Raw genomic sequence first — 21932 nt, forward strand, 5'->3', positions numbered from 1 at the left:
AATACTTTGCTGGTACTCTAGTAATTAGAGGGTCGTTGTACAAGGCAAGATTTCCTCAACCAATGAAGCACTAAATTTGCCATCCCAGTCAGAATTGGATAGAAAGCCCCAGAGAAAAATGATGATGTATACTTTTCCCCTCTGATCTAACAGCCTAATTGGGAATGTGGTCAAAATCTTGTTGCGTGTCTCCACCCTTTGGCCTTTAACAAAAATTAAGGCTTTGTGTGAGAAGCCAACTGAATTTCACAAGCTGACCTCGTTTCTTTTTTCTCCTTCTCCTTTTTCTCTTTCGCTGCTCCTCCTTTTCTCCACCCCTGCGCTCTCTTTTCCTCCCTCCTTCTCCTCTGCCCCGTCTTGCCCTCCCCTTTCTCCTGTCTCTGCCGTCTCCCTCTCCAGGAGCGAGCCCTGGGCTGGATGGGACCCACCATGCCCCCCAGTAAGAAGGCCCAGAGCCCCAGTAGTGGAGCCAGTGCCTCGCAGGGTATGAGCCCGCCGTACCGGCAGGGGGACGCTGCCACAGCTGCATCCGAGGCCGAGGCAGCTGACCTATCCCTTTCCCTGTCCGCCTCCTTCTCCAAGGCCGAGGACGAGGAGCTCACCAGCCTCTCCTGGCTCCATGAAAGCACTGACCTCCTCAACAGCTTCAGCCACTCGGGGCTGCGTAGCGTCTCCCCCCTCCAGGACCCAGACGGTCAGCACCCACGCTCACCCTCCTCCTCGTCTCCCTCCCTGGATGACCCCCTGCTCGGCGATGCACACTCCGCGTACGACTTGGCAGCAGGGGCCAACCGAAAACCGCCATACTCCTTCAGCTGCCTGATCTTCATGGCCATTGAGGATGCGCCAAATAAGCGGCTGCCTGTCAAGGATATCTATGGCTGGATCCTGGAGCACTTCCCTTACTTTGCAAGCGCCCCCACAGGCTGGAAGAACTCAGTGCGCCACAATCTGTCGCTCAACAAGTGCTTCAAGAAGGTGGATAAAGACCGGAGCCAGGTAAAGGCGTCAGTTGCGTAAAAAATTTTTCAAAATATTTACCTTCTCTCAAGCCAAGGGAGGGGTTTTGATCATCAATACTTTTTATTACCAAACAATGTTGTTGTGAAAGTTGCAATGAGAGTCATTTCAGTTCATTTATTATTCATTGATCGTATTTCCTGACCTAATCAGCAGTTAGCAGCGGTATTGTTAAAATGTAATGAAAATATTTTTTTAAAAACTACTGATACATACTCATTTCATCAAGTTTTATATTGAAAAACACAAATAACATTTGCAGCACTGTGCACTTTTTTTTGTAGGAACATTAAAATAATTCCGAAGTCCCCAAATCATGCAAAGAGCTAAAAGTGAACTTACCTAGCATTTGCTATAAATTAGTGGATGGCAGTCACAAACTGCCCTCTTTCACAGCATTTTCTTCGATCACGTGTCCCTCAGCACTGTTACGAGCACACTCTAGACTGTCACTGCCTTCCACCATGTTCTCATTGACCCAGAACAAACCCCCATTTCATGCTGCACCTGCGTCTGGGAGACTGACTGCTAACTTGGTTGATGCAGTATATACAAGAGGGGTTTACAAAGCGCGCTAATCGAACACGGTTTTAATGGTAACTCAAATTTGAAAAAGTAATACTGTATTGGTCCGAATATAAGACAGTTTTTTTCGTCTTGTTTTTGGGGTCAAGCACTTTAAATGCTAATATACACCCACAACAACAGATGGCGCCAAATATCGGCAAAGCGCATGTTGCCCTCCCGACTGAAGCATGTCACGATATCACTGAAACATGGAGTGAAACAGCGATCGTGTCGAACAAAGTGGCTCAAAAGTAACCAAGTTAACCAACAGCTGAGGAGGAGTTATGATGCCAATTTTAAGATGGTGTTTTTTTCACTGAGATGGACAGCCTTATTGGTATTAGAAATACCAGTAGTATATAACAGTTTTTGTCTCCATTTTTATAATATTAACTGTAAATATCACAAGCCAATGCATTTTATTTCGTGGTAATTTAATTGTGACCATTGTTATTGAAAATGTTATTTTATTTAAAAACAACAACCTACCTTATATGTGTTTTTATTAGAATTATTTTGAAATAAAATTATCGTCTTTATTATTGTCTTAAATTGGTCTTAAAAAAGTATCTTTCCAAAAATGAGTCTTGAAAAGGACTAAACTTCGGGAATTTTATCGAAGTTGACTTCTGGGTAAAATATGGCACAGTTGCACAATAAGGACATAGTAAAACAAAGGGTGTACTCATCCATATGATTCTATAATTTCAAAAAAATTCTAATTGTTTTCATCCCCATAGAAAATACTAATACTAATTGGCCAATTAGTTTGTCCTAGATAATCCTTCCTCGCACACTCAGGTAAAGAACATTTCAAATGAAGCCCAGCCTCTATTCCAACCAGTGCAGGGATTTTTTATCACTTTTCATCGTCCTATTCTGAATGCTTACATGTAATAACACTGCAGCTACACGGTAAATACGCAGCCCATTATTCGCTCAATCGTGTGTGGTTATAACTTATTTCACAGCCAGACAGTTATCAGAGGTTTGCAGGCATATCCAACTTGAAGTCAAACATATTCTGTATTTTGTCTACAGCTGTACCAGATTCGGCCTTATCAATAGTTGATGATCTCTGCTTTCATAGTTCTCTTTCACTCAGACGTTCTGCACTTCCCCAGTGGGAACACCATTTCGCTTTTGATTTAAGTCTTGATACAGTCTTTTATACTGGCTTTCTTATCCAGATTTTACTCCATTAAAGACTTGGGGTAAACGGGGAATGAATCCCTCACTCAATTAGTGCTAAATTAATACTGGAGGATTTAATAACACAGATGCCAGCAGACTTTAGATTTCATCTTGCCCGAGGGTGTTGGGGGTGCGGGACAAACAGCGAGGATCAATGCAAGCTTTGCATGTTTGCTGATTGAGATTATACTGGAGGATATGGGAGCTCTTTATGCTTTCCTTGACCAGCGTGTGAACCTGAACCCTTCCTTTTGAGTGAGCTGTGTGTGTGTGTGTGTGTGTGTGTGTGTGTGTGTGTGTGTGTGTGTGTGTGTGTGTGTCTGTGCACACACCCTCACGCTATGCTGTCATCTGGCCCTTGACTACAACGGCACAGAGTTTCTCTTGTATACATATCTCCATAGTAACTAGGTTGCAGTTGACATAAAAGTATGCTGTTGCTGTAGCAACGGAAAAACTGATTTGGCTTTACTGACTTAGGCGTGTGTGTGTGTGTTTGTGAAAATATGTGCATGTGTGTAAGAGCTTAAGATGGGCACTGAGGTGCTGAGTTGTGGAGAATGAGTATATGTCCTCATCTTGTGTTATCTGCACATATGTACTCTGTGTGCGTGTGTGTATGTGTGCGCGTGTGTGTGTGTGTGCACGTGTGTGTGTGTGTGTGTGTGTGCGTGCATGTGGAGCAGCATGTGTAGAGGTGATTTTGGCAAGGACAGCCTGTCTTGTCTTCCTGTCACTGCACACCGTTTAAGACAGCACGCTAATTAACCCTTCAAACCCATTCCCCTCTCTCGCACATATACACGCGCACTTGCAAACACACGCAGGGCATGTCTGACACACAAACAAATAAGTGTACACATATACACACACTTGCAAGCACGCATGAATGCTTAAAAGTGCTCACACACATGCGCGCGTGAGCACTGTGTCGGTGTGGAAATGAGGGCACATCTCTGCAGACTCCTACTCTACCTGCCAAGTGCCGTGCTTTATCTGAAGCTGCAATTACAGAATCTCTGTAATTTCAGTCAGACTTCGCCATTCAAAGCTTTTCACTGAGAATATCTGCATGTGAATACTCCTTTTTTCTCCCTGCTTTGCCTTCTCCTACACCTGTTTGTCTCTCCAAACTGAGCATGCAATTACAGGTTCTAAGATATTTTCTTATGTTTTCCTCATTTCTCACCGTGGAAAATAAGAAAAGGATTTGGTTAAGGGGAGGTCAAGTCATCGTTATGAGGGATGGATAGAGAGACACACACACACAGGGAGAAAGGAGGAGACGTGGCTTACTGTGAACGCACCAAATCATATTTCCATCAATTTACAGAGGTGGAGATTAATATGACAGTGGCCTATTTGTTCCAGTGACTGTATTTCTGGGTCATATCCAGGCAGATGACAAGATGGGGACTAGTTTAGATAAGCTTGCTGCTCTGTATGTGAGTGTGTGCATGTCTGTGTGTGTGTGTGTGTGTGTGTGTGTGTGTGTGTGTGTGTGTGTGTGTGTGTGTGTGCGTGTCAGTCTTGCGTGAGATTGCAAACTTGTGAGAGAGAGAGAGAGAGAGAATCCCATGGTTGCCATGGCTTTGTTTACAAACAGGATTCTTCACTGTGCTGAATGACATGCCTTAATGACAAGTGTTGTTGCCCTCAGACTTCTGGATCAGTGCTGAAGATCAGTGTTGTAACAGCACAACACAAACACACACACGACCAGTGATATATTTCAAAGCCTCTTATGAAATCACACCAGAGACAACAGGCAGTTTTGTAATCTAACACTCACTATGAATTCTCTTGGTGTTGCACCTAAGTGTGTCGCCTCTAACTTAACTTGCCCTATTCAGAAGAGAGGCGTCCTTGATTCTTCTACATTTTAACTCTGAGCTTTGTACTGTAGCAGGAGAGAGCTGATTTGTCTGCTTAAGGTGTTTGTTTTTTTGACATTAATTTATCAGCAGGTCGCTGCCACTGATTTTCTCTCGAATCACAGACACATTAATGATATACAGGGTGTATTGTTTGAAAGACTGCACGTGGAAGAACACTTGCATGCAATTAACTACTTTACTAAACAGTACATTACTTTAAACTAAACAGGGAATGAAGGTGAACAAGAAAGTAGACTTATGCTGGTGAGCTTTATGATAGATGTAACTTTAAAGCTGCACTCATCAATATATTCACAATAAAAAAGTGTCAGTTTACCATATGCAGTATGGAAGGGCTCACTCAAAGTGACAAACCGACAGCGTAACCACCAGATTGGTGGTGGTGATGGTGCAATAGATAAGATTATGCCTTTGGTGTGAGAGACCCAGGTTCAATCCCCCACTGTGACCCATCCACCATTGTGTCCCTGAGCAAGACACTTAACCCCTATTTGCTCCAGAGGTGTGCGACCTCTGACATGTATAGCAATTGTAAGTTGCTTTGGGTAAAAGCATCAGCTAAAATTAATAAATGTAATGTTTCAGCTCATTGTTTTGTTTTTACGGTCTGCAAAATTACAGTTTTGGGTCACTCTCGCCTCTCCTTAACCCCATTATCAGCCACAAAAGGGAGATTTTTTTAAGGAGAAAATGCTACTGTACGCCACCTGTCCAGCACCAAACAGCAGACAGAAAGAGTTAGCAACTAGCATGTAAACATAGTGGAGCATTTAGAAGCCGATGAACCAGATATTTGGGAGTTGGTGGCGACCAAAACAGACCTTAAAGGAGAGAAACATGACCCCAAATATAATCTACTGTTGCATCGTGTCTGCTGGATGGATGTGTAAACAGCCAGTTGTTTGCTAACATGTTAGCCATATCTTTATAAGGTGATGGTAATTCCAAGTTAATACAGTTAATACTTCTTTAATAAGCTATAAAAAGGTATGCTACTGGCTTTGTTTTTGTAAAAGTTTTTATTATCTTGTTTAAAAAGTGTGCAACATATTTGTTCCTGTCACTGTGAGTCATGACTATGAGGAAAAGTCACATACCGTTTGTTTTAATGTTGCCTAAGGGAAGCAATTTAAACATCTGTAAGACTGGTTCTTGGTACTGCCCTTGGAGAACTTTCATGGATGTGAAAATTATGCCACCGTGACAAGCTGTGGAAGAGCCAAAATCCAAATGACCTCATTGACATTATTTGCTAAATGACAAGATATCATAGCTGCTTTGGAAATTGCTTACATTGGACCAGGCCCAGTCTGTGTCTCTCGTGTAATCAGTGCTTTTGCAGAGACTTTATGAGCATTTCTGATTATATTTCAGTCACAGAGTAAAGTTTGGTTGAAGGAATGGAGTTGCACATTGTGAGATTGGTTAAAAATGTACTGTGAACCAAATGGATTATCTTTTCATACCAGCAGGACAGTCTTTGGGGTATCTGGAAATGTATGCAGTGTTGGCAAATGACCTGCAAAGTTTGCCCTGTGTTTATCTTTGAGGAGTTGAGACTTACATCTGTGATTCAGTTGTAATAGCCAATGCAAAAGACTGAAAAAGTACAAATGACAAGCACATGAGAAGCACAAACTGGGGCAAACTTTGGCTTGAATAAAAACCACCTGGGTAACAGGTTTGGTACTTGTAGAAGAAGAAGTCAATCCAACACCTGTAGAAAGATGAAATTTCCACATAATACCCCACTTGGTTTTTCTATGTACTGACAAAAATACCCTGTTGTCCAACCAACATGTAACTTTTACACCCATCTCTTTGTCCCGTTCTTTGTTGTCAAATGGTCTTCAACAAGAACAGAAGTGGCCTGTGTCAAGCGACTTCATCAGAAGAAATGTCCCCCGTCTTCTTCTTCTTTTCCCCCTTTCTGCCTCTTTCCTCTTCAAAAAGCTCTGTGTTCCACTCCCTGTTAGAACATTTGCGTCCACTGCTGTAATTCTTGTCTCCCTGCTTGCGTATTACAGTGACGCTCCTGCTTCATTTCTGAGCAGCAGACATATTGTTTTTCTTCAACTGTGCTTAATCTCTGAATCAGACATGTATCCGGTTCATGCTGCACTTTACCTACTGTATACTGTATTATTAGTTCTGTATATGTACAGTAAGTAATGACGGAGCCTTGTATTGCAGTTGTACTTTAGATAGGTTGTATAAACATATTACATGTGAAAATGCTCTGGACAACAAAGCTTGTTATGCAGATGCCTTGCATGTTTCTCTGCACAGAGTGGCAGCTCTGTGCTCTCTGTGTGTCATATGTCTTTCTTAATCTCATTTCATGACTGAGTTGAAAACAACATTTACTTTCTCCTCTCATTATAGCCAATATGAACTGTTTAAATGGATCTCTACAGCATATAAATGCCATTGTCAAATATCATTAAACGATTTAAAGCTGTAGTTTCAGCAGTGGACAGTATAACAACTGTTAGAATATATTTTCATTAAATCCCATAAAATTACCAAAACCAACAATACAAATGTCTTTAATAATAATACCTTCTGACCTATCTATACAGTCCATGGCACAGATTGTTAAGTACAGCAGGGCACAGTAGTTTTCAACATTACTCACACAGGAGGAAGTAGTGTGTTTGTTAGGGACTATTTTCAGCAGCGGATTGATTTACATTTGGCGCTCTAGTGAGTATTTATTGTACCAGGACAGTGTATGTGGGATTGGGAACAAACATGAAGCAACAGCCATTAAAGTTAGCTTAATTTAGCCTATAGACTTGAAACACAAGAAAGCAGTTAGCAGAGAGACATGAGAGTGGTATCAATCTTCCCATCTAACTCTCTGCAAGAAAGTGACTAAAATTACCCATTGAAGCATTGGTTAAATTTACACAGTAAATGAGTTAGGATGAACAATGCAGTACTCTTAGTATTGCCTTCTATGTATTTTTTGTGGATTAGTTGTCTAAAATGAAGTGAACTGTCCTAGTGTATTTTAAGTCTTGATATACAGTATGTGCTCTGTTTTATGGTAAATGTATATGTGAAAACATAACAGTCCACAGGAATGCAGTAGCAGTAGTATAGTGTTACTAGCGGGGTCAGTGGCAGCAGGACTTTAATATCTCCCATTTCCAAGGGAGACCAGCCCCCACAGCTTATATAATACAGGAAACAGATGTTGGCAACACACAATCATCTCTCTCTCTCTCGCCTTTGTCTACTCTTTCTTCCCCTTTTGTCTTTTACTCACACTGACGTGTCCCAGGCAAGTTACAGTACGTATGTTTTATCCATCACGAAAATACCTGTATATCGCTCAGCATTCTGCAGTTTTATAACATAGCAGCATATAAAAACTGCAGCTTTCCTCATCAAAACTACTACAAACTGGTGGAGTGACACAGATACATATCATTAAATCCCTTTCTTTTAAGTGTAATATTGCTTAAACTTGCAATTTAAAGTCTAATCCTAGTCAGTTTGAGTTTCATGCTGTAAGCTTTTTCTGAAAGCAGGGGTTAACATTTAGAGTTGTGGATTATTTGTTGTGTAATGCTGCTCTTCAGCTGCGAGCACTACATTGACGTGGCTGTTTTCCAGCGCATAGATGCAACACAAATAAACCCATCATCCAGAAAATAGTGCTCATATCAGAGGAGTGAGACCAGATGGGATCAAAGGACGGAGAGAGGAAATCATATAAATGGAGATCACAAACACAGTTTCAGGTGAATGTCAAGACCACAGTCCTCTATCACCTGCTTTTACGCTGTAAGATCCCTTGTGAAGGTATCCTATTTTTAAAATCGGTGTCATACTATATCAAAGTTGAACCCCACTGAAAACTTAAAGGCCGTCTCTGACCTCAAATACTTTTTGTGATAATCGATTTTGAGACATGCTGCCTTTTCTCAACTTTGCGAATCTGTCAGAAAATGAAAAGTCCAATTCACCTCCTCTCGCTTTCAAGCACAGATGATGCCTGTTGCCAAGGCGACCGCTATAACCCAGGTGACAGACCCTTCCTGTGAGCTGCACCCTGTGATTGGCCTCTCGACTCGGTGGGGGGGGGGGTCTACAGATTGAGCATTTTGATTGGCTGGCTGGTTGGCAGAGGCAGGGGCCCCGGCAGACAGATATTCTGCAGCATTGATTTAATCGGCTGGCAAGCGGGCAGACAGTAGGCACACACACACACACACACACACGTGCATATATATACACACAAACGGCTGGCAGGCTGGAGGTGCAAGGGGAAATTTGGCCCAGTGGGGGTCACCTCTGTGGGAGCGAGCGTATGTGTGTGTAATATCATGCTCTCCGGGAGAGGCGTTGCTGGCAGTAATAGAAGCACTCCCAGGAGCAGACCATGCTGGGTAATATCACACTCCCTAGGGAACTCACCATACACACACTCACCCCCCTGCCCCACCACACATACACACAGCAAAACATGGCACATATGGCCCATGTTCAACACGACTAACATACTAATGCAAAGATCCAGACAGGGGGGACGCAAATCCACAGTGCACACACGCATCCTATTAGCTTCTTGCATTCTTACAAGGTCAGGTGCTGTAGTGAGTGGTAGCAGAGATTTTGACTGATTCACTGGACATCCTGGGATCAGGAGACACACAGAGTGCCCATTGTGGCTCTGCATGTCTACACACATTAGGAATTATATAGTTTGTACTGTCATACAGTATATCAAGGAATTAGTCAAATAAAAAAGTCAGATGTCAGACAAGAATGTTAGGGTTTGTTTGAGACATTGCGGCACGTCGGATGTTCATGCTTGTGTTTTCATTTTGAAATGTGTCCTACGCTTGCAGTTAACATTTCAGCTGTTTCCACATTAAAGTTTGGTTGGTATATGTGACAGCACTTACAGTTAACGGCGGAATACAGTAACTTAATAAAGTTTATTGTAACATGTTTCAGTGTAGTTTAGTTGTTCCCAACTTAGGAATCAGGGTTTAGGTGAAAGGTATAAATAAAAACCTTCCTCTTTTAGTCCTACTTACAAACATAAGAATATAAACAAAAAAACTATACCTCTTTTGACTAAAAACACTTTTAAGAAAGCTCTATACATCTCTTAAATTGGTTAAGAACAGCTTTTTGGGGTCTTAGATGGCTGCAGTCCAGAAGTCCGCAGGAGAGCGCACACCTTCAGAGACAATAACCACTATGTGAAGCTGCTGCCTTCTTGTAAGGTGTCAAACACACATTTGATAGGATGTTACAAAACTTTGTTTTTAACTCCTTAGGGGTGCAAACATTCTATGTGAGCAAATGCCCTAATATTAATCCATATTTAAGTATCAGCAATATAGCCAAATAAAATGTTTTTTTATGGCATGAGTTAAGGGCTAGTGGTGATATTAATGATTTCACTCAAAATGAACTTAAATGATTATTATAATAATATTAATAGGCTTACTGGAAAAAAAAAAGTTTTTTTAAATAAGGAACAATGGGGCAGACATATGGTACATCATTGTTCTGATTGGCTATGCCTCATCAGAGCACTCATGGTCAATCATGTGACCACGAGAGCTGCTCTTAAAGATTACACATATACCTATACAACTTAGGAGTAACTTGCTTGATAAATATGTTCGAATTTTTCGAACTATTTCTGCCATCCAGTATCAGAGAGTTGTTTATTCTCTTGAAATACTGAATTATTTACCAGAAAAACAGAAACATGTCTTACCAGAAGTAGTGTCCTCCATCGCTCTTGTCACTATGTTTTAGTTAGAATTTTTCATTGTGTAAGCCAAAGACAAATGCTATTTACCTCCACTACATTTGCATGGTCTCTCAGCCTGGGCAAATATAACTTCAATTTTGTGAATTTTTGACTGATCCACTGAATCAGGGGAAGTAATAAGGTGTATATTTCTCATCCAATTCAACACAAAATGCTCCTCAGGTTTTAAAATTTGTCTCCAATTAATGCTCACACTCTGGCACTTCTGACATTTCCCTCTTACAGTAATAGATTCCTTGTAGTATTTGCAGTCATGACATCTCCCACACCCTGTAGCCTGTACCTGTATCACATCACAGAGCACTACAAAGTGAGCCGAACATGAGGCAGGACAGCTTTAATTTTATATTTACTTCTCTCGCTCCCTTTTCCTGCCTTTCTCTGTCTCTGCCGAACACAACACTCCAGATTGTACCCCAATCAGATGACAAGGCAGATGAAAGCACGGAGAAGGCTGCGCGAGATAGAGACAGGGAATGTGTTTTCATGGCGGCCTGTCTGAGATCCCTCCCTTCTCTATAATCTATAGGCTGGTTTCACTCAGATCGGGAGCCGACAGCTTCATTAGGTGAGGGGGAAGCTGCTTTGATCTAAAAATACACACCATCATTGCCTCTGGAGTCGAAAAAGTTAAAGAGTCTCCCCATGTCTTAATCAGAAAAAAAAAGCCTCCTGATTTTTCTGCGCAGAGGCAGAGGATTGGAAAATATTGAGCGAGGTGGCACTGGGGATGTATTAGTTCTCATTCCTCCGAGTGTTAGCCTCGTTAGGGAATATAGGAATCATTGCTGTGTGTACAGGTGCTTTGGTAAATAAGAATCCGGCACAAGGTCTGGTCTTTGAGCTTGTGTTTGGGCTTTGGACTTGTTGGCTCACGTCGGTGTGCTGTGCTGTGTTTGTGATGTGCTTTGAGGGGCCCCAATAGCACTTTCGAATAACATCTCTCTCACCTATCTCCCTGCCCCCTCTTTGCTCCCTCCCTCTCTACCTCTTTCTTTTTTTTCTTTCTTTCCTTCTTTCAGAGCATAGGCAAAGGCTCTCTGTGGTCCATAGATCCGGAGTATAGGCACAACCTGATCCAGGCACTGAAGAAGACGCCGTACCATCCCTACTCGCCCGGCCTGGCCACCCCCTCCACCTCCCCTCCCACCTTGCCTCAGACATTTCACCACAGGTAAGACAGATTGTCTGACTGGTTGATGACATTTGTCACTTGATTGGATAGATACATACTGTACATACATAGATGCTACAGAACATCTCTGGCTCTTTTAATACCCCCTGTCCTATGGCATGTATCACAACCTTAACGATTTTGTGATACTTCTAAGAATGTTTTTCTTAGTGGTGTGGTTTTGATGTACCTGTTGTGCCATGTACAGGTAATCTGACCTTGTTCACAACTGAAAAACACTTGTTCAACTTGAGAAACAGAATGCGTGAATCGGAATGAATTTGGACTTTAAATATAATACTGACATCGACAAAAATAAAGGTAATAAATGCTAAATAAATAATCTGTTCACTATATTATCTATTTATCGAGAGGTTTGAGAGTTGTTGTTTTGTTAGATGGAATCATTTTATGGGCATATTTTGGCACAGCAACTTATACAGTTCAGCAGTCGTTGTCTCATTCCGACAGCTGCACCTGGTTCTTGATGCAGGTCTTTGTCCATGTGTGCACCCGACGGTTTAACATTGCCTTCTGCATAATATTCTCTTATCTTGTGCTTGCGTGACTGTCACGTCCCCTTGGATGTCATGGGCCGCTTTGCTTTTTAAAGACTTTTTTTTTTAGCATCTGACTCCATGTCAAACCGTTCACGCTTTGTTTCTGTCGTGGCACGCCGTTGCAGCTGTATTACCAACACTGTAAATTTATTATGCTTTCATCTGCTCCTGGGTCCACTGGGCGATACCACATTTTTTAATTTCGATATGATACAGATACTTTTTTTTTAATATACTTTTACAATTTTAATTGATACCGATACTCAAACGGGTCATGTCTTATCATATGTGGTAGGGTACGTGATTTTCTTGAAATAATGTTTTTTAGAAAATAAAAGATCATTACATTTAAAGGCAAATCACATGACACATACTGGTCATTAATAACACATCTATTAGAAAAGCGAAATATGAGTACAGGTAAATGAAAAAGCTTCTGCTAATAAGTATAAAAAAATAGTCCAGTAATTTATAGAAAATGGCAACACCACGCTTTCCTTTCTGTCGTTCTCTCAGAAGTTTGATGCAGAAGTGTGTTGTTTTAGTTTTCTCAACACTTCACCTGTATGTGTGTGATTTTGATGTTTTCTTTTGATACTATGTTTGCCGTATGGCCGTTTGAAATAAAGATTTTAAGCTGCATGCTTGGCTCTCATGTCACATAGGTTCCACAGTCGTGTGGTATGTCAGGGCTGTTAATTGGCACAAACATTATACAAGAGTATTGAAAACATTTGGAAGTGACGCAGCTGCCCAGAAGCAGCAAAGAAGTAGCTTGTAAGTATCGAAGTATCGATCCGCCCATCACTAATCAACACGCACCTCCTCAAGAACAGGTGGCAAGTTGGAATGAGCGATTTCAAGAGGATTTACTGTGTTTCTCTTTTAAATTTTTAAGTATTAATTGAATGATTTGCAAACAATTGTCATAATTCCAAGTTCAATGTTTGCACACTTGCCTTTTCTCAGTGAATATGTGTACATTTGCTGTGGTTACTTGTTATAAATGAAAGAGTTGTGCATACTTGGTAATGGTAATAAATTTATGTTCCTAGAATGAAACAAGGTCCTAGAATATCTTTTTTTTTTTTATTTGTATTTATCTAATGCAAGTGGATCTTAGAGAATCAAATCAGTTCACATCAAGTCAAAATCTGTGGAAATATCCTATAGTCCTATATATCATTGTAGATTAAATATCAATGAGGTTTAGACTGTTTTTTTTAACAAACAAGCTATTTAAAGACGTCACCTCAGGCTCTGGGACATTGCGACCAGGATTTTTCCCTTTTTTTCCTGATGCTTTATAAACTTTATAGATTTTAATAAAAACATAATCGATACATAAATAGATAAAAAGAATCTGTAGTTGCAACCTAAGGCACATGAAACATGAAATATATACACTCCTCCACCTCACCTCCTCTGTCTTTCTCTCTCCATATGTTGCTCTCTCCACCCACCTGGCCCCAGGCGTTATATAGCTGACCCACCTCATCCGTTCTTTAAACCTTTTAGCACGCTGTTTTCATGCAACAACACTCTCATCCCTCCTCCTTTCTCCCTCCCCCTCAGGCTCATAACAGGTAAAAGCGCTGGTTGTCTTTTCTCTCTCTCTCTCTCTCTACATGTTAACACCCTCACCCTCTCCCCAGCCTTCCCTGTCCTTCCCCTGTTCTGCCTTTTCCTGCGGCTCCTAACACTCCTCCGTTCCGCTCTTCTCACTCTCTTGTCTCCTCTTTTAATGTCCTACACACCCTCCCGCTCATCCTCATCCTCAGGCATACATTACAACTAGTGGGGCACCCAGTACTCTGTCTTCTTTATTTATCCCTGCTCTGATTTATTCTCTCTCTCTCTCCACTCCTTTCACTCTCTCTCCACCACTTTATCATTCAATTAAATCCTCCTTTGTCTACGTTCACTTCATTCTGCAACCCCTCGCTCACACGCCCCACACACACCTCCCTCCATCCACCTGTGTTGTTTCCTCCACACTCCCTTCCTCTCCCCTTCTGACCTCTCCTCCACCCTCCATCCTCTCCCTTTGCTAATTTCTCGGTTTCCAGTTCTTCTGCCCATCCCTGTGGATATGTCAGCTAGATGTACTATTAGTCATCTTTTTTCCCTTTCTTCCGCTTGTTCTCTTTCTCCCTCTCCATCTCTCTCATTCTCTCTCTCCTTCTCTCTCTCCTTCTCCGAATACCCGACCACCACCACCACCCCGCTCCCCAGCTGATCCGGGCAGGTTGGCTCGCAGAGCCAGTGGACTGTGTAAGACAGAATAATTGGTTCACCATAAAATGTAAAAGTGTCATTTTGAACAATGAGGTATGGGGAAGTGGAACAAATTGGAGGCCGGATTCGGAACATGAGGAGGAAGGGGAGGCGGGGAGTAGTGAGGAGAGGTCGGTGTATGGGGGGAGTGAGGGGAGGGGGTGTTCATTTGCATTGTGACTCACAGTGCAAAATGGGAAAAAAAGCGAGAGTCCATTTCTTGGTTAGAGTGGAGCCCAGATTCCCTAGAGATGCAGCACCTGAAGAGCATGCATTGTGTGTGTATTTGTGTGTGTGTGTGTGTGTGTGTGTGTGTGTGTGTGTGTGTGTGTTCTATCCAACCTTCCTGGCAGCCACTGGTTTCAATTAATGCTGCAAAAAGCAGTTATGTTCATAATCAATTAATCGGACAATTATATTCTCAATTGACCGATTAATTAAAATAAAAAGTAGCAAATCCTCAAGAGAAGAAGCTGTAACCAAAGAATGACGGCTGTTTTTGCTTTAAAAGAAATTATCAATCAAATATCTATTATATATCGATCTAAATAGTTATTTGACAACAACAGAGTCATGCAGAGGTTGGAAACTTGAAATACAAAAATCCACCACAATTTATCTTTTGTTGCCTTTTTTGTTACAGTTGCTTGCGGTTATTAGCAGGGATTTGTTGCATGTGAGTGGTCTCCAACATCAAAAAACAGAGAGTGAGCAAACTTTCTAATGCAAGAAATTACCAAATTTACATTAGCCTTTTCATAGCCTCCATTTTTGCTCTTTTTTTTGTGTCTTTTTGTCTGGGCAAAAGAAATACTTTTTGACTCTTGGATGTCAAAGCACCCTTGAACATACTTGAATCCTTGAACAGCAGAGCTTTTAAAAAGTCACCGCTTTCAACTACAACTTTGACAAAACATATAAAGGCTTCTAAATGTTATCTGCTGTATGAATGAATAACAAGCCTCTTTGAAGGATCTGTGAGTTGACTTTTTGTATATCATCCTTAGATTAATGGAAAGCAGCGTCTGCCTGGAAAGTAGAAAATCAATCTAAGAATTTATGGTGTGCTTTAGAAATTAGCCAGCAGCAACGTAAAGCGCAGGCACAGCATGTACAGTATGCACAATTTGTTGCTAATGGGCTAAGACATGAACACCACTTGTATGGTCCTTTAACCTCTCCAGCAACATTGTGCTGCTGCTCCATCACACAGCAGTGCTGCTGGATCCACATCTCAAGGTTTCCAAAGATATTAACCATGTCAGGCTGAATTAGTAAAATGTGTGCATACATTGTACACATGATCTGTAATATTTCTATTTGATTTAATGGTGCAAGAGTGAAAATTATTTAATTTAGTACTATCTTGGGTTCAATATAAGCAGCATGGAGAAATTTATGGTATTTTCTAACTCTAAAGCCACATTAAAGTGGTGAATTAAAGGGGAAAATCAGGGTTCAATAGGCTATGGATAATTAATATCACCCTTTGCTCTGTGTAATAACTTGGCACAATAGGGGCACTGTGGACAGAAGGTCAGAATTTGCAACTGCAGTCTGTTACACTTTTAATGATGTTAGACAATAAACAAAGGAGTTCTGCCTGGAGCTTCCAAGTCACAGTAGCTCAAAATGTGCATGGGGAATGGCACAAAAGTTGTACTGTAAGTTATATTGATAAAAAAAACAACTTATGTCCACTCAAGGTCCCCTTACTGTCTTTTCCTTGAGCTTTCTACTGTATCACACAGACTTGACCATAGCTTATAGTTGTTAAGAAGATGGATGATTTAATTCAAAAAGTTTTGCATGACAAAATAAAACTCCATCCGCTGATGAAGACCATGCATGTGGGTTAAAGTCTGGGGGGGGAAGCTAGTAAGCGGACTTTGATTCGAAACTAGATCGTGCAGTTAACAGAAATGCTCTGTTAAATCTTACAAGCGTTAACAACAACACAATTAAAAGTGCAAATGTAAAAACTTTACTATAAAAAAGCCATCACATATAACTTTAAGGTCATGGTAATTGTTTGGTATACTGTATGAAATTAGTAGTAGTGAATCGTAAGGTTTGGATTTGAAGTTTATGGAATAACAATAAATAAATTCAGTCAGAAGAATACTAAAACAGATGCACTAAATCAAATGTCCAGTCTTTACATATTTATATCCATATCCTCTTTATATATCTTGGAACTCAGAAGGTCCAATCAATATAATACAATATCTCTCTCAAGAGCACTCACTTTCAAGAATATTATGTTATGAAGTGTAATGACTGTGAATGGTTGCACAGCATGTCTATTATTTTAAGGTCAAGGACTGTCTCAAGCAGATCTACACAACTCAGAAGTGCAAGATGAACCGAGAGAGAGCGAGAGAGAAAGCTGCAGAGTGAGGACGGGAGAAAGAAGATTAGAAAGGAGGGAGGGAAGAGAGGGAGAGAGCGATGATGCTTCTTTGTCCTCTACTCTTTGTCACTCACACCTCTTGGTTTTTCATGGACCGTAATAACTCACACCGCTCCACTCGACCCCCACCTGCAGATTTAAGTGGGTGCACGTGTGTGTGTGTGTGTGTGTGTGTGTGTGTGTGTGTGTGTGTGTGTGTGTGTGTTATTCCATGCTTGTTCTGTGTTTCAGTCCAACTCTGTGTGTAATTGAAAGTATCCTGTGCATGCATTTCCAAATGGGTGTCTGACATATGCAAGGCTATGTGTGTGTGTGTGTGTGTGTGTGTGTGTGTGGAAAGGAGAAAGAGGGAGAGAGAGAGAGAACATGCTGGGTAGGAGGTCAGCTCCATGGTGCATTCCTTCACACCCCATCAGCATCTGGATGAGAGAAGGGGAGGGTAGAATGGATGGAAGGCGGGAAGGGTGTCTCAAGGGGGTTGGGGAGGAGCTCCCTCCATCTCTCCCTCTATTTCTATCCCTCCCACCCTCCCTTGGAGAAATAAAATGAGGGGAGAAGTTGGGGGGGGGGATTGCAGAACGAGCGTCTGCCACGAGTTTAGCCCCTCGCCCACTACATTAAATGCACAGAGTCGCCTTGGCAACGGGAACGCCGCCATGGCAACACATGTAGTATAAGGCAGGTTCTGTCGCACTGTGAGAGAGAGAGAGGGAGAGAGAGAAGGAGAGAGAGCGCAGGGTTGGGAAGAGAGATGGAAAGAATGAGTGAGAAAACAGAGAGAGAGGGGGGAGACTGAGATGTGTGGGGGTGTTGGGGGGTGGGGAAAACAGACAGGCTGTTAGCGCAGGAAAAATATGTTATCGCCGTGGCAACGCAATGTGGCAACTCTCCATGGCAACAGCAGGTGGCTCAGGGCTGAAATTTGCGTTCGCTGCTTTTGCCTTTTTGTACTGCTGTGTGAGTGTGTGTGCATGTATAGGATAGTGTGTGTGTGAGTGTGCAACCATGTGGTCTGTTTGTGTGTGTGTGTGTGTGTGTGAGAGACCGTTATTCCCCTGCATCTGGTGAGGTGAGAGCCACATCACAAGTGCACACGTCCAAATCCTCTCATTCAGCAGCTTAGCAGAACATAAAACAGGACTCACATTACAAAGGAAACTCTCTTGATGAGTGGAAACCACGAGTGGGTTGCTTTTTCAGAGTTCACAGCATCCCCTGGTGTTTTCTGTCCTTTTGTGTGTGTGTCTGTGTGTGTGTGTTTACATATAACCAAGATCCATATTGTCAGACACACAGCGACTGTGTTTGAGAACTGGCCATCTAGCTACAGAGAGAGAAAGAAATGAGCAGTCTGACGTGTTGTCTAATGGGGAGCTAAAGACCACTCAACCTGGAAGCCCCCCCCCCCCCCATTCTCTTTCCTTATCTCTCCATCGTTCTCCCTCTGTCTTAAAATTAAGGATTCACCAGCAGCACTGTATCTATTGTCTTCTTGTGTGTGCATAAAGATGTCTCTGTCTATGTGAGAAATGCCGTCATTACCTCCCTCATTAGTGGTGCAATGATCACCTAAACCGAGTCCCCGGCTTTGTGTATTCCTCTGTGTGTGTGTGTGTGTGTGCGTGTGTCTTTGCTGCAAGTGCGATAAGACTATAGGCGCGTGTTTTAATGTGTCACACTTTGTGCACGTCTGTCTGAAACATGCCCGTGTGACGTGAGCTCCAGTTAAATGTGTGTGCGTTGATGAGGCTTTTTTTTATTTTATTGAACATGTGTGTGAATGGACCAGTGGGGGTGGTGGTGGTGGTGGGGGGTTGTCATGAGAAATTACCCCCATGGACTACAGCGGCGAGGCTGTAATTCTCCGAGGTAATCACAGGGAATAATGGCAACAGTGGGACACCCGGGAATCTAATCACTATAATCAGAAGCACTGGCTTATGGGCTCAAATTCCTGCCTTTCTATCTGCCTCGTGATGAAGCCTGCTGGGCTGGTTGGCTGCTGCAACATGATCAAATGATTGACCAGTTTTGTCTTTCTCCCCCCCATCCCTTCGTCTCCTTATCTTTCTAGTCCTCCATTGTGGTCGGGGAGTCCCCTCTTCAGAAAGAATGGAGGAGTTCTCCTACAAGGTACCATTTCACCTCTGCAAGTACTTGTACTGTATATGTGTGATCTTCAGCCTGTTTCTTTCTTTTTTTCTTTCTTGCTGTTTCTCTCTGTCCCCCCCCCCCCCCCCCCCCCCCACCTCCACCTTCTACGGATGTGCCAACTCCAATCATCTCAATTCCAAATCCCTCTTTTTAGAAGCGCACCTTGAGAATACCGAGTGCTGAGTTCTGACACTTGGCTTGGTGCCAGAGGAGGAATGCTTTTTCTACGGAGGCGTATTTGAAAGGAAAAAGGAAAAGAAAAAAGAAAAAGAAAAGAAGGGATAGAGAAGCAGCAAGTGAGAGAGGGAAAGAAAGAAAGAGAGGGGAGAGAAAATCTCAGCTTCAAATCAGAGGCTGGGGAGCATTCCCCATGCCTCCTTTACTCTTTCAACACAATATACAGTCTCACTCTTTTACTCTTATACACCTCCTTTTCCCTGTATTTCCCATTATTCCTCCCCTCTCCTCCTCTTCCTCTCCCCCTCAACCTCCTCCCTGGTGGCTGGACGGCAGTTTAAATGGACATTCAATCCCAATCAGGGAGCACTCCGGGAGCTCGCTGGGCTGCCGAGTCCTAAATGGAGGGGGAAATGGATACATTAGGCGTCTGCGGCGCGCCCTCCATCGCCACTGATAATGGAGTAGTAATGGTCAAGGAGCCGAGGTTGGAGAGAGTGTCTGAAAACCTGGACTCCCTCTAGACACACACAATCTGAGAGTGATGTGTCTGAGCGTGCTGGACAGATGGTCAGATAGAGAGGGAGATAGTTAGGAAGACCGCCACAGAGTGCACATATGACAAGGAGAGACAGGAAAAGGAAACTTTATAAATGTGTTTTTGAAGGGAGAGAGGGTGCAGAATGGTCAGGCGTGACATTCAGAGGCAGCAGGGAGAAGGAAAGTTGTGACAGACAGCCAGAGGCAAAGACAAGGAGGGGGGACGGGGACTGCCAGAGAGAGTGAGTTTGGGGCTGTTAGTGCCCTCTGTTATTACTTCCATCTCCCATTCCCAGAGCTTTCAGAGCTGCTCCGCTCTGAGCTGATGTGGGCTGAAATCTGCCTCTCCCTGTGGCCCAGCACCGGCTCAGGATGAACACAAGGACAATACATGGCAGCTGTGTCCTTAATCCAACCCATCACCCCAAAGTTCATCATTTAATAGCTCTAAATTATATAAGGATCTGCTCGGTCTAAGTTTTCCTATTTTATTTAAGTACTTTCATTTAAGAAGGAACCTTTTTTTCCAATTGGATCAATTTAGAAACCTGTTCTAAGGCTTTATTAGCCTGTCAGCTGCAAAGGAAGGGTGTGTCCAAGTTAATAGAAAAATTGACCAGCTGTTTAATTGCAGAATATCAGCACATCACAACCACTTTAAGGTTCAAACATATATTGGGTTTACGTCTGGTTTATTTACAAATGACTTCCCTTCAACTCTAGCAGAACAGTAAATATTCTACTCAGATGGCAGACAAGGTCAGACTTAAGAGTTTTTTTAGTTTTTTAGATTGAAGAGGTTTTTGTTTTATTTTATAGCAACTACAGATAGCTAGAGAACAGTCACTATTATAAATATTTCAGACAATATAGCAGATGAATTGAATTGGCAGTGGTGGAAAGAGACAATGTACATTTACACAAGTACAATTTCAAGGTACTTTACTTGAATACGTCATTTCATGCTACATCAGACTTAATATACTACATACTCAGTGACATTTTACAGGGAAATATTTTACTTTTAACTCCACAATTAGTAGTCACTGTGCAGTCAGATTTGACCTCGACCTCTAATGATGCATTGTTACATTGTTGTAAAATATGTACTACTAGCAACGATATAAATTGCTTCTCACATGTTAATGCATCAGTTGCATATTGAGTACTTTTCCTTTTCATACTTAAGTACATTTTGTTGATGATACTTGCATTTTTTACTTAAGATATTCTGCTAATGTAAAAGTATCAATGCTGCTATATAAATATACACTCACATTACAAGTAGTTAATAAATCATGCATTCAAAATGTGTTGTGTAAAATTAACAAATGTACTTAAAATACCAAAACGTAAAAGTATGCATTACACATTATGGCCCCTTTCAGAGGGTTTTATTCTAACATTATAATATTATTACTGGTGCAAACAGCTTTTTAATGTTGTAGCTGATCAAGGTGGTGCTCTGTTTGTTACTACATTTATCACATCTCCTTATTTCATTTTACATCATATTTTATATACTGATCATACAGCATGTTTATAACTAGTGTGAAATCTTAATCTGCAAAGTAACTAGGTGTAAACTAAATATAGTGGACTGAAAAGGACCATATTTCCACCTGAAATGTAGTGAAGTAAAAGTACTTGTATGCTGTATCTGTGTTTAATTACAGGACTTGCGTAAATGTCCTTAGTTACGTTTTCATTGTGATATTGCTGCTTTTATTTAATTAAAGTATCTGAATACCTCTGAGTACAACACTCAGTCAAAGTACAAAATATTGGAAACACTTCACTAAAACTATCTGTAATGACTTAAGCACAACTACAAACCCTGATGACATCAACAGGTTTTTTTTTTTCAGACTTGACAAAGCTCCCTGCAGAGCCACAGAAAACATTATACAGTTAGTTTCCACTGACCGAGTAGAACTGACGAGTTAACTGAACTTCATGTGAAAAATCGATAGAGTGCCCCTTTTCAAAGCAATACCAGATTAATAAAAAGATTTCCAGGGAGCCCGTTTGCACTTGAAAATCATAGAAAATGTGACAAAATTCAGGCAGATGCATCAAAAGTACGGAAAGTAAAAGTTGAATCCAACCAGCAAGGATGTAGGAGCAGAGGTGTTCGGCTGGTTAGCGTTCA

General features: G+C 41.7%; 1 protein-coding gene across 2 annotated transcripts in view; it reads left to right on the forward strand.

Moving 5' to 3' along the window:
* Nucleotides 1-21932, forward strand: part of ches1 (checkpoint suppressor 1) — a 60661-nt gene that overhangs the window by 29356 nt on the left and 9373 nt on the right. For both annotated transcript variants that reach the window (XM_038726682.1, XM_038726683.1), the window contains exons 2-4: nucleotides 400-999; nucleotides 11508-11659; nucleotides 18984-19042. In XM_038726682.1, the coding sequence (XP_038582610.1) occupies nucleotides 418-999; nucleotides 11508-11659; nucleotides 18984-19042 (793 nt within the window). In that variant the 5' untranslated portion in view covers nucleotides 400-417. The remainder of the gene's footprint in view (nucleotides 1-399; nucleotides 1000-11507; nucleotides 11660-18983; nucleotides 19043-21932) is intronic.

This window comes from Micropterus salmoides, unplaced genomic scaffold (assembly GCF_014851395.1).
Source record: "Micropterus salmoides isolate LMB-PRFRI ecotype aquatic unplaced genomic scaffold, ASM1485139v1 Ms_hic_scaffold_18, whole genome shotgun sequence".
Taxonomy (NCBI): domain Eukaryota; kingdom Metazoa; phylum Chordata; class Actinopteri; order Centrarchiformes; family Centrarchidae; genus Micropterus; species Micropterus salmoides.